We start from the raw sequence: 11,836 nt of genomic DNA, 5'->3' as shown, positions 1-11,836 counted from the left end.
AAAAAGATTTATTTTAGAGAGGGGAAGGGAGGGAGAAGGCGGGGGAAACACCGAAATGCGGTTGTCTCGCGCTCCCCCTACTGGGGACCCGGGCATGTGTCCTGACTGGGAATCCAACCAGTGACCCTTTCGCTTGCAGGCCAGCACTCAGTCCACTGAGCCACACCAGCCAGGATCCTCGGGACTTTTTTTGGCCCAATTTATGCCTGGTTCCCTTCCCCGGAGGGAGAATGAGGTCACCCATTGTCTACTGGAGGACTGGATGCTATGTTTCTGAGGGTGTCCGAGCTGGCACATACCCATCCCAAGTTCTCACCCTCCTCTGCTCAGCCTGCCCTTCTCTGAGTACACAGGGCAGTGAAGAGAGCCACATGTCGCAGGGTGGCCCAGTGTAGAAACCTGGTTCCCTCCCCAGTATTGCCATCACCAACCATGTTTTGTGGATTTCACTGCCTGCACCCCGTCCTGCCCCTCCACCGCACCCCGCACTGCCCCTGCTCCTCCCTTGCCAGCGTCTCCTGTTTCCCATTCACTTTGCTAAGGCACAGACCCTGATCCCAAGATGGAATTCTTTCCGTCTAAACCTTCTCCCCTCCCCCAGGTTTACACGTCTACAGTTCAGCCACCACATCGCTGCTGCGGCGTGATCTTCTGAAAACTGCTCACCGGCTGGAAGCCTCCACGGACTTGCTGCCCTCCAGTCCTGAAGGTGATGCACAGACCCTAGCCCACCGTCCTCCCCCTCTGCACCCCTCCCTCCACGTGTGTGATTCTCATTCCTGCCCTTGACCGTGGTCTCCCTCCGCCTGGAGTGAGTCCCAGAGAGGCTGGCGGGTTCTGAGCAGTTCCAGTGCTGCCCATCTGGGGGGAGTCTCTTCGGAGCCCACGTACCATCCTTTTGGCCAAGGATGCCCGACCTCCAAAACTTTCCTCCTATACCCCATTTTCTTGAGCCTTCATCTGTCTACCAGTCATCTTGGGGAGCAGGGACCTTGCCTTCTTTCTCTTACATACACGGGGCTGGTGCTGAGTACAGAATGGGACACTCAGTAGTATTTGTGTACAGTTCTGTACAGCTGGGCTGCAGGAAGTCCCGGGGGGAGAGACCTGGCCAGGTTGGACAGTTTGGGAGCACTGCATTGAGGAGGTGGTCCTTGGTCAGAGAACTCAGGGACCTTAGGGTGGCCGTGGTTTGAGGAGTTGGTACGTCACCCTCCTTGTGGTGTTTGGGATCAATCATGTGCTACATCTGGGCAACACCTCTGACTCCAAAAGAAGTTTGGAGAATGACACCTGCGTGGCCCGAGTGAGGTCCTAAGACTCACCCCAGATTTAATCATTTACTGACTTGGTCACAGGCTGCCTGGGACGACTGTAGGTTTCCTGTGGAGGGTACAAATGGGTAGGGAAGGGGGTGGGGCAGCCACCAAAAGAAGGAGTGGTTGGGGGAGGGGCCACACGGGGACTTCATCTGACTTCCCACTTCCAGTGACGTTGGGACTTGTGCTCAGATGTCACTCTGGTGTCTGCCCTCTTCCCTTCACCACCATGAAAGTGGGGAACATCCCTCCTTCCCCAAGGTCCCAGACATCACACACGATGGCGCCCACTTTGGGGCTGGAGGTGTCCCTTCACACACGGCTCCAGTGACCATGGGCTACTTATTGCACAACCTGGCCGGGACCACATCTGGACCTCCGCCAGTGTATGCAGCCTGTGAGCTAAGAAGGAAGGGCTTTCACATTTTTAAAAGGTTGAAGAAATCAAAAGAAGAAGAATGTTTCATCACCACCTGTGACAGTGCCATGAAATTCAGATTCCAGGGTTCAGAAAGTTGGATGGGATCATAGCCTTACTCCCTGGCCTCTACAAGTGACTGAGGTCCTGCCGCTGCTTGGCCTGAAGCAGCCACTGTCTGGCCCTGCTCTGTGAGATTCCAGCTTCTTCTTTTCCCCAAGGCGGTAGCCCATCCCACCTGTGACCCCTTTTCTCTCCTCGAGGGTCCAGGTCCCTTCCTTCCTTTCCCTGACCCCCATTGTGCCTCCAGAATTCCCCCCAGAACGCCCTCATCACCCTCTCTTGGGTGGGGCTGGTGACGGGTGTTGTCCCTTACAGCCTTGGATGAAACCAGAGTATGTTTCTGAATAAAAGAAAAAATTCCATTATCAGCTTCTAATGTAACCTGTTTCTTTTCTCAACGAGTAATATCACAGTCCACGTCCCCAAAGGTTTCAGAAGGGTATCCAGTTAATCATTTACTTCCATGGTTCTTAACAAAACACAACAACAACAAAAAAGAAACGTTTTTTTTTCCCTTTGGGTTTTATTTCTCTATGAGCACATGGGCATGTCTGATACAAGGAAGAGAAATGGCACCTGAAACTATGGAAAAAGCAAATAAAGTATCTCACAAACAGAGATGGTGAGTCTGGAAACAAAAAGCCAACTGTCAAAGTCAGTCGGAAATGCTTAGTGCGAACGAGTCATGCCCCAGTTAATTAGAACAGCAGCAGAAATCAGAATGCATGTCGCAATAAACGCAGACAACCCAACGTGAGAGCAGACCCACTTTTTCACTCTGCGCAGTACCCTGGACAGCATGTTACCTTCCAGTTCTTGCTTTTGCTTTTCAATCTGCGCTTGCACCTGGGTCAGGTAGCTCCAGTGCTCTATCCCAGGGGTGCCGCCCCTGTTTTCCTTGTGCACCTGTGCTTGGATGAAGAGGTCGTTGCTGTAGAAGGCACCCTGGAGCTCCCTCTCCAGGCTCTCGATCACAGCCATCAGCTCCTCCAGCTGCTTCCTCTGCTCCTCCCCAGTGGCCCGGTTGTTGAAGCCATAGTACCTGCCCCCGCACTCGTGGACTAGGATCCGCAGGTTGAAGTTGTCTGTGTTGGCTACGTACTCATTCAAGGACTCGTGCCCTAAGTCCTCCTTGTGGGTGAAGAGGATCACTACATGTCTCATGACGCCTGCCCCAAAGACCTCTTTCACCCTCCTCATTGCCACCATGTCCTGGTCAGTGTAGCGGCCTAGCTGCGTCACCAGCAGCAGGACGTGGGGCCCTGGGGCTGAGAGCAGGTAGCAGTCCCCGATGTCCTTGTACATCTCTTGGTTCTGGGCCTTTGCCTCAAAGATGGAGGGAGTGTCAACCACCAGGATGTTCCTCCCATTCCATGTGACCGTGCCCTTCTGGCATTTTCTGGTCACTGCCTGGGCTGACATCCTGGACTCGAACTTGGGCTGGCAGAGGATGCTGTTCCCAGTGGCACTTTTCCCACAGCCGGATCTGCCCACCAGGATGAGCCTCAGTGAGGATGATGATTCCGACTCATTATCTTTCGCTATGCCTGGAAAAAAAATGGAGTCCTGCTAAGCTAGTGATGCTTAAGATGTGTTGGTCATGGACTCTCATGGGATCTCGTAAAAAACACAGACCTTTGTTCCAGGAAAACAGTGCTATCTAAATACATACAAAGGTATGTCGATGACTTTAGGAGGTGCTTGGTCAGAGGAAGTCCACCTAGGAAGCCTGCGTGGCAGCCGTACCCAAGGGGAAGAATGGCTACCCTGAGAGGGACACTCCAAGCCTTCATCAAGACCAAGGAAAAGAATTTTTCTGAAAGACAAGTGGCCCCTGTGTTTTTTCAGGATGGTACCCAGGCCGGTTTCATGGTAAATAAATGTGAGATTAGAGGGAGGCAGAGGGTAAGTCACAGAGGGGAAAATATTACCACCTGTGTTCCACCCACAAACTCCTAGTCATGTCTGCACAGAGTGCTCAACACATTCACCTAGACCTTGGGAGGAGCGGAAGTGTCAGATGTGACCTTCCACCGAGGACCAGCCGAGGGTCCCAGGTCTCTGCTCTTTGGGTCGGGAGTCGGATGCTTGAAATTGAGACAACAGAAATGAGAGGGAGAGGAGCCGGGGTAGGCGGCTGAAGAGGAGTGGAATGTAAGACCACCAGAAGTATATGCGTTGGAGAAATCATTTACTCCGCTGAGTGAACCATAGGAAGTTAACAAAGACTGAGACGGAACTCGGAGCCAGGAGCTAGGACCTTTGAGGGACCAAGGAGGGTGAGAACACAAGGAGTTCTGGTGAGCCAGAATGAATTCCAAGTTCATCGCAGGCCCCTAGAATCTATTGTTTGTCTTCTGCTCTGGGTTGATTCTTCCTTTCCCCGAGTGACCTGGGATGTTTTGTAGCAAACAGCACAACTAAGTCTCTCTGGGGGAACTTCCCATGTTTCATCTGAGGGTGGACCAGGAAAGAGAAACTTTATTCACAATTCAGTTCAAAATTCTTCTAACGTGTGATTGGAGTTTCATTTCCACATTTTCCCACACAGCACAGCATCGTAAGAGGGGGTCGGTGGGGTGGGGGTGTGATGATGGGGGAGGTAAAGAACAAATGAGCTCTGTCTTTTCCTCCTGCAGTGTAAAATACAGTGCTTCCATCACTGTTTTTGAGGTGAGGGGCCGGAGCCTCTTAGGAACTCGGGGGCTAGCTTACCTTCAGCCATAGTTCCGTATGTGCCCTTCAGCAGTCCTTCCATTCTCTTCTGGAATAAAATCAGAAAAAGAATAAAAAGCAAGTGTCCACATAAGAGTTGGTAAGGCCTGAGGACACCTCCAGTTGGGGCTCCTAAGACTAATTCTCCACGGAGCAGCCATTTCCATGGCTGATTTCCTGACTCACGTTGATTCTGAAAGTGTCTATAAATAACGTCCAGCAAAGCGGGGGATACAATGCCACGCACACGGTTGCTTTGTTTCCTCAGTTTACAGGAAATCAGGAACCGTGTTAAAACATATCACTTACTTACCATTCCCTTTAACTGGAAAAGGATGTCATCCAAGGACACTGGCTCTAGCAACTTTGTCGTCAGCCCCTGAACAGTCGGTGGAGAGGAGGAGGTGTTGTGACCAAAGAGAAAGAGTCAACATTTTGGAAAGATTCCAGAGAGACGCTGGACAGTGTGATTCACAGTGTGATTCCCCCAATCACTGGACAGGATTCCCTGACCAGTGTGGCTCAGTAGGGCGGTGGTGTCATGCAAAGCAAGAGGTCAACAGTTCTATCTTCCGTCAGTGCGCATGCCTGGGTTGCAGGTTCAGTCTTTGCGTGTGAGAGGCAGCCGGTCAGCACTTCTCTCACACACTGATGTTCCCATCTCCTGCTCCCTCCCTTCCCCTCTCTCTAAAATTAAATAAATAAAGTCTTGATCAACCCTCTGAAATTCAGGAGAGGCTCACTTCTTGCTCAGTGTTTCATCAACTGTTTCTCCTGGCCGGCTCCCAGGGTGTCCCCTGCTGTTTTGTAATCTAGGAGATGTAAACAGAAGTGGGCACCACCATGGGCATCAATTGGCATACGTGTTTCAGTCCAGTGAGGTGCAATATTGTGTTCCCCATCTTGGGGTCGGAAAGGCCAGTATGTGACATCCAGCTCTGCCTCAGACCAGACTGTATTTACTTATCGTTTTACTATTATGCAGTTATGAAACGCAGTTTTTAGGTGAAGAAACACACCGAGTTATAAAACAAAAGCCTACCGTGAAAAGTGAACAAATGTAAGTATTTTGACATTCTTCCTGCAGGTCTCCTGTTTGATGCAACGTTAAAGCATTACGCATGGAGTCCCGTGGCTGGTGTTTGACACCCCCCCCCCCCGCCCCAGGCTCTTTCTCCCTCCCTCTTCCCTTCGGAGGCAACTGACAGTCAGAGGCTTTGATTTACCGTTCTAGGGGTGTATATCCACTTCCACATACACATGCATGTACAGGTAAAATCTACTACTGTTTTTGCACATAAAGACATGATTTGTCTTTTAATCCACTTAATCCAATGACTTATTAATACAACTTTAAGGTGTTTCAAAATACATGCTTGCTGCAAAAGAATCTCCACAGACTGTATGTCTCTGGGCACATGCACAGCAATTTATCTCAGATGGCCAGCTCCCACCTGACTGGATGTTGCCCACCTGACTCCGAGAGCACTGTGCTAATCCTCACTGGTGGGGGCCAAGTGTGAGAGTTCCCCAAATCTTCACTTGAACTTGTTGATATTCAACTTGTAATTTTTCAATCGCTCTTATGAGCATACATAAGGATGACTTCCACTTGGATTGCACTGATTACCACTGAATTCAAAAATAGTTTTCATAGCTTGTTTGCTATTCAGGTCGCTTCTGTTGTACAGAAATAACATTTGCATGTTTTCGGCCCCACTTAGAAAAACCATCCATTTTCACATTATCAGAATATACTACGGCAGCTTCCTTCCTTCGTCCTTTCCCTTTTCCTTCCCTGCTTCCCACGCACCCTCCCTTCCTGTCCCGAAGCCTACAGAGGAGCATCCCCTCACCCCCTCTCCCTTACACGGTCCTTGTCCCTGGGAAATTATACTCTGCCTCTTGCTAAACCTGCACAAATTCTCTCACTGCCTTAGATAACCTTTGGTGAAGTTTGAAAACCTCAGGAAATATGTTGGAATCAACCTAACCATGTGGTCAAGATGATGATGAGAGCAGTGACCATGATGACGGTGAACCACACTGCCATACGAATCTTCTGTGTGGCCATTTATAAACTTTCTAAGTTCTCTCATGCCCATTCGTTATTTTAATGGTTCTCCTCAATTAAGATAAGTTTTAAAATTTTCATTAACATGTTAGGAAACTGAGCAACGAATGACCCACCCAAGGCCACACAATTGCCAAGGAGCTGAGACCAAAAAGCAGCTCCTTTTGCCTGTGTATTCTCCCAGACTCCACGGGAGAAAAAAGATTATTTCACGTAAGTCTGCAGCCTCTTAGACCCGACATGTGACGTAGCTATCCACGGTCAGGACCTAAAGTGACCCTGACAGGCTGGAAGCCTGCCCTGAAACCAATAGGCAATCACATTGAAAAATCTGGAGTGAATGTTTTTTCCAAGAAAAGACGATTCAAAGAGAAAACTGCAGGGGGCAGGCGTTGCTTTGAGTTGAAGCTGTTCAGGGTAAAACAAGCAACCTGGGGTTTTTCTGACTTGGTTACTGCCACGTCCTCTTCCAACCATGTTGTCTGACAAGGTCCGGGCACGGAGGAGTCGAGTTCAAGGAATTTGTCTCCCCGGAGGAGAATGTGGCATCCAAATGGGTTAACAATTGGCTGTTTTATTTTAATATTTTACTCTTGCTACTGAATATAGACATTGTACTGTACTTACTTATTCCTGTGAAAATCACCCAAGAGGAAGGGACAGTTCAGGGGAAAACATTAGTATTCCCCACGGAACTGCCTGAAAGGGTGGAAAAATCCCCACAGACTCCCCTCTCCCTTGTACAGGGGAGTACGACAGCCGGGGTGATATAATTGTTAACCATAAGGGAAAACATGTCAAGTTGTATAAATTACCCCGGTTTGAGCAACTTAAAGCGATCAGGACCGCCATGGTGTACCAGAAATAAGAAAAACAAGTTAGATCTCTTAAATCAATAGTTAAGGCCAGTTTATAAAGAACCAGGTTATTGTTGCAAACACAGGTTGTGCTGCCAACAGTTGAGGGAATGGAAGAACAGATTAGAAAGACTTTCCCATGACTGTTCCCTACCCACAGATACAAAGGGTCTTCCAAGAAGACAAGTAAAAACTATATAGACCCCGACCCACAGTCCAGGGATACGGTCGGGACGGTTGAGATGCATCTGCAAGGCAGAGGCACCTGTGGCTGGATTTCCTGTTTATCTCTCCTTACATGTTTGTTTGGGTGATCAAAAGGTGGTGGGATTGTTAGACACTTGTATTTCAGGTTCATTGATTAACATAATTCCAATGAAGTTGTACAAAATAATATCTTGACCAGAGAACAAAATCCCCTCCAATGAAATAGCTCCTGAATGTCTAAAAGTTGTTGGAGTAACAGCCTCTCCTTTACCTTGAATAAGAATATATATCAATTAGACAGGCAAAGAAATAGCTATTACGAACTAAGTACGTAGAAACAGGTACTAGGGAGTCAGTTCATAGTACACAGAGAAACATTTTAGACAGAAGGATAGATAGCTAAGTTAGACATCACAAAGGCCTTATAATGAATTTCTTAACCTCTGCTCGGTCTAGCGTACCTTTTGCCCCATGCCAAATTCTAAGACCTTTAATAACCAATAAAACATTCAAACTCTGTACACAGAGCTATTTCAAATTGTCTGATTAATGGCTCTCCTGGTCAAAACAACTTTTGTTTAACATAACTTATACTATGGAAATTCTTGTATTTTTCCTGGTTAACTTTGTATTGATTTTTTTGCCTCACTGATCATGCTATGCTAATCACTACCTAAAATGAAAATATAAAAACCTGCTTGTACTTGCAATAAACGGAACAGAGCTTCACTGTCCTTTGAGGCGTGTTGTCGTCTGTTACCCATCGCCAACTCCTTACCCACCTTTGGGAATCCCTGGACCCTGCTGCGGCTGGGCTGCGGCAGGTGACGAGCGTGACCCAAGTGGAACAAGGTGCCTGTCACAGAAAGCCAGTCCAACTTGGGTCACGTTTGTGGAGACTCGGTACAGTGGTTCTCCTGGGGCCACCTTTGGAATGTGGCCGGTGGCAGGGGGAGACGTGGGCGCCACAGAGGAATGGGCGTCCAGGCAGATACGAACCGATAACCCAGTGTCCGGCAAGAGTCAGAAAGGATATTGGTGGAGATGCTAAAATGAGTCACGAAACATTAACAGGGCTGAATGAATAGAGCCGAGACGTGGGACATGTCCACGCTGGGGCAGCCCAAAGCATGAGGACAGAGAATGGAGGCAGACTCTTTCTCTAAAAGGAAAATTCTACTAAGCTTTTCCCAGCCGGGGCAGGCTGTCCCAGGAGAGCAGCAGGCAGCTGGCCAGCAGGGATTAAAACAGTGTTGACGGGGACAGCAGGAGGGCGTGGTTCAGGCAGGTGGTTGAAGGAAATGAACATCAGGTACCTTCTGACTTTAAAATCGCACGCACCTGACTCCATCCTGATGCTACCTTATTTTATTACGCCGGGACAAACCGGGCTCTCCCGTGCTGTTTTTAGGGACGCCAAACTGTTTCTTGTCTGCTTTGTTCATTAAATGTCTCCTCCACTCACTGCCACGGGCACGTGTTTCCTGGTTTTCAAACTCCTTGTCTTGTAGGTTAGTTCTCGTGATTTCTGGGTGCCTCTCACACACGGCCCAGCCGACCAAGGGGTTGCTCAATGTGCCTTGAGCATAAGTCTGTTTGCCATACAGCTGCCTCCTCCATGGTGCCGGAGGGAAGGAGTGGGGTGTTTGGGGAAGTGGTTTGGGAAGGTCAAGGTCATGAGACAACCTGTACTCAGGGGTCTCCTGTGGAAAACGTAGCTTGCTGGGGGTGGGCTTAAGAAGTTAAGAGAGTAAACTGACCTAGGCCCCCGCATCTGGGGAGGTTCAGTTTCCTTATCTGTCAGGCGGATTGAGACTCTGCGTCCAGCTTCACGGAACCCTGCTAGTCCCCATGAAGACCCAGGGGGCAAAGCTGTAGACAATTAGGCGGAAAGCTAAGGAGTGTAACGAGCTGTGGGCGCCAGGCGAGTGGTTCCCACTCCTGCTTCCCCCACTATCAGCCCCCTGTGGCCCGTAACGTCACTGCCAGCTTTCCCTTTCTCCAATGGGTGAGCTCAGAAGTAGTGGGACCGGGCTGAGATCAGTGGCTGTGACTAGGCTGTGGGCTCTCAAGCCCTCATGGCGCTGCGACTCCCCCCCTCCCCCGCCACCACGCCCCGGAGCCCCTTACCTGGGGAGGGGCTGCGGGCCGGCGCAGTGCTCGGCGGCCGCTGGGACGTGAGCTGTGAGCGCACAGGAAGCAGGTGGATGCAATTAAAGAGGAGCTGCTCAGAGGTCGAAAGTTCCAGAGCGAGGCTGCAAGGAACTGAGAAGAAATGGGAGTGCCGAGCCCGCCCCGCCTCCCCGCCTACAGGAAAAGGTCCCGGGGCGGGCGGCCCAGAGACCAGGGAGGGTGCGGTGAGCTGTTGGTCCGTGTAATGGGACGCTTCCTGTCACAGCTTGCGGGCTGCCAGGCTCCCTCCCATTTCTTTTTTATAACTTATCAAGATAAGCAGCAGTTGCAGGAAGAGGCTCTGTAGGCTGTGACGTGGCCCCCCCCGCCCCGTGCGGCCAGGTTCAGAGGCAGACCTTGAGACACAGAAAAGCCCTTTGGGGGCACCAGCCACCCTCTGCAGGAGCAGCTGCCCAGCCCTACACCCCAGGGCCCTTCTCAAGGCTCTGTTTCTGGAATGTTCCCTCTAACTAGGGATGGGGAGGTGCTGCTGGTCCACCGAGGGCTTGGAAGACCAACTCCGAGGGCATGCCTTGGATGGGCTCCCCTTCTCTGGCTGCCCCTTCTCTGCCATCGGACAGACCAGCCCTATGAGGCTTCAGGGAACCAGCGCGTTCTGTGTCCGTTTATTCTGAGGCAGGTGGAGCAGGCAGGTGGTTTCACTATTTGTCAACTGTTGGCACATTTAAGGCTGAGGCAGCAAACATAAGATGGTTAGGCAGCGGAGCAAGATGGGCGTACAATATGGGTTACGGCTCCCTCAGTCTCTCCGTGAATTCTAATAGTTTTCTTTGGTTTATCTGTAGATCAAGGAAGCTCTACTTTTAAGTGGTGGCACTGTTTTAGCCTGATTATTAAACAAATTGATTTTTAGCATCAAACCACCCCATTTACATAAGCGTGGTTAGTGGGTCTAACCTTGAACCCAGTGGGTACAAGTCCTTTAAGCCACAGCCTAGAAGAACACTTTTCTGGGTGGAAAGGTAGATGGCAGCTGCTTTATAGAAGAAGAAACCAGTGCTAGAAAATTCAGAACTAGGAAACTAGGATAAAGAGAGGGTATGGGAAAGCCAAGGTCACCGTGCATTTCCCAAACGTCTGATGGTCCCTGGCATTTCACATGCCAGGCACTGTATTGGATCATGGGGACACAGGTAAAAAGGTCAGACTCAAAGTGTCTGAAAAAGGAAATCACTAAAGAAATGCCGTTGATAACCCCTGGACACAGAGCAGTGTGGTGACGGCTGGAGGCAGGCCAGGGTGGGGGGAGGTGGGGACATCTGGAATAGAGAAATGCTATCGACCACAAGGAAAAACTGTCAAACCTCTCTGATAATGTGATTCAAATTGTTGACAGCACATTCTGAGAATCAGATTGGGGATGTCAGATGACATCCAGTCCCTCTCTTTGTATTTTACACAAACACCTGCCACCATCATTGGAATACTGATGGTGATAATTGTCAGGCACCCGAACCCGAGTCTTCTCCTCAGGCCAGCTGACAACCCACTGGGGATTCCGTGCTATTCTTTGTCCAGTCATAGCCTATTCCGGCAGCCGTCTGGGAAGCCTCAGTTGGCAAACGCCTAAACATCGCCAGGAAAGTTTGAACTACTCAACAAGGGAAACAGACAAGTGTTCTGGTCACCTTTGCTTTGTGAAGTCTACTAAAGATACATGAACTCTCCAGAGCAAAAGTACTGGTACACTTAGTCTTGCCACTTTTGACTACTTGGAGTTATTTAAAAATCTTATTTTGCAAAGATGTTTTCAATGGAACTTGACCTCCGAGGCCCGTGGATCTTTGTAGACCTGACGTGGTGTATCAGTCAAGGTGAGACCCCAGGAGGGCCGTTTAGGAAGGTGTCGTTTGACATGCTCTGGGATCCAGTTAATTCAACACGACTGTGTTCATGGCATTACACTCGCAGCTACTCCATTAGAAAGTGTCTTAGTTTGAAAAGTATAAAATATTTAAAATTATGCCATTTTCTTTTGGAACTGATCAGA

The 11,836-nt window shown here is 49.6% G+C and overlaps 1 protein-coding gene across 2 annotated transcripts; it reads right to left on the bottom strand.

Annotated features, from left to right (window-relative positions):
- Positions 1-2,309: 2,309 nt before the first annotated feature.
- GIMAP5 (GTPase, IMAP family member 5) lies at positions 2,310-9,969 on the bottom strand. 2 transcript variants are annotated; one of them, XM_053671889.1, is made up of 3 exons: positions 9,784-9,969; positions 4,516-4,561; positions 2,310-3,347 (listed from the first exon to the last, which is right to left on the bottom strand). In XM_053671889.1, exons 2-3 carry the CDS (start codon positions 4,556-4,558, stop codon positions 2,470-2,472), a joined length of 921 nt encoding a protein of 306 aa, XP_053527864.1. In that variant the 5' UTR covers positions 4,559-4,561; positions 9,784-9,969; the 3' UTR covers positions 2,310-2,469. The 2 variants fall into 2 exon arrangements, with proteins under 2 accessions (XP_053527864.1, XP_053527863.1); XM_053671888.1 differs by having other exon boundaries at positions 4,516-4,564; positions 9,784-9,968.
- Positions 9,970-11,836: the final 1,867 nt, after the last annotated feature.

The sequence above is a fragment of the Artibeus jamaicensis genome, unplaced genomic scaffold, assembly GCF_021234435.1.
Source record: "Artibeus jamaicensis isolate MK-2021 breed Jamaican fruit bat unplaced genomic scaffold, CSHL_Jam_final contig_718, whole genome shotgun sequence".
In the NCBI taxonomy this organism is placed as follows: Eukaryota; Metazoa; Chordata; class Mammalia; order Chiroptera; family Phyllostomidae; genus Artibeus; species Artibeus jamaicensis.
Note: the sequence above shows the minus strand (reverse complement) of the source record. Positions and strands in the feature narration are given on the sequence as shown.

Bases quoted from the DNA above. Each gene is read 5' to 3' on its own strand.
- GIMAP5 (XM_053671889.1), bottom strand. From the start codon at position 4,558: ATGGAAGGACTGCTGAAGGGCACATACGGAACTATGGCTGAAG. The intron at 3,348-4,515 runs GTAAGCTAGCCC...TTTTTTTTCCAG, and splicing joins ATACGGAACTATGGCTGAAG to GCATAGCGAAAGATAATGAG.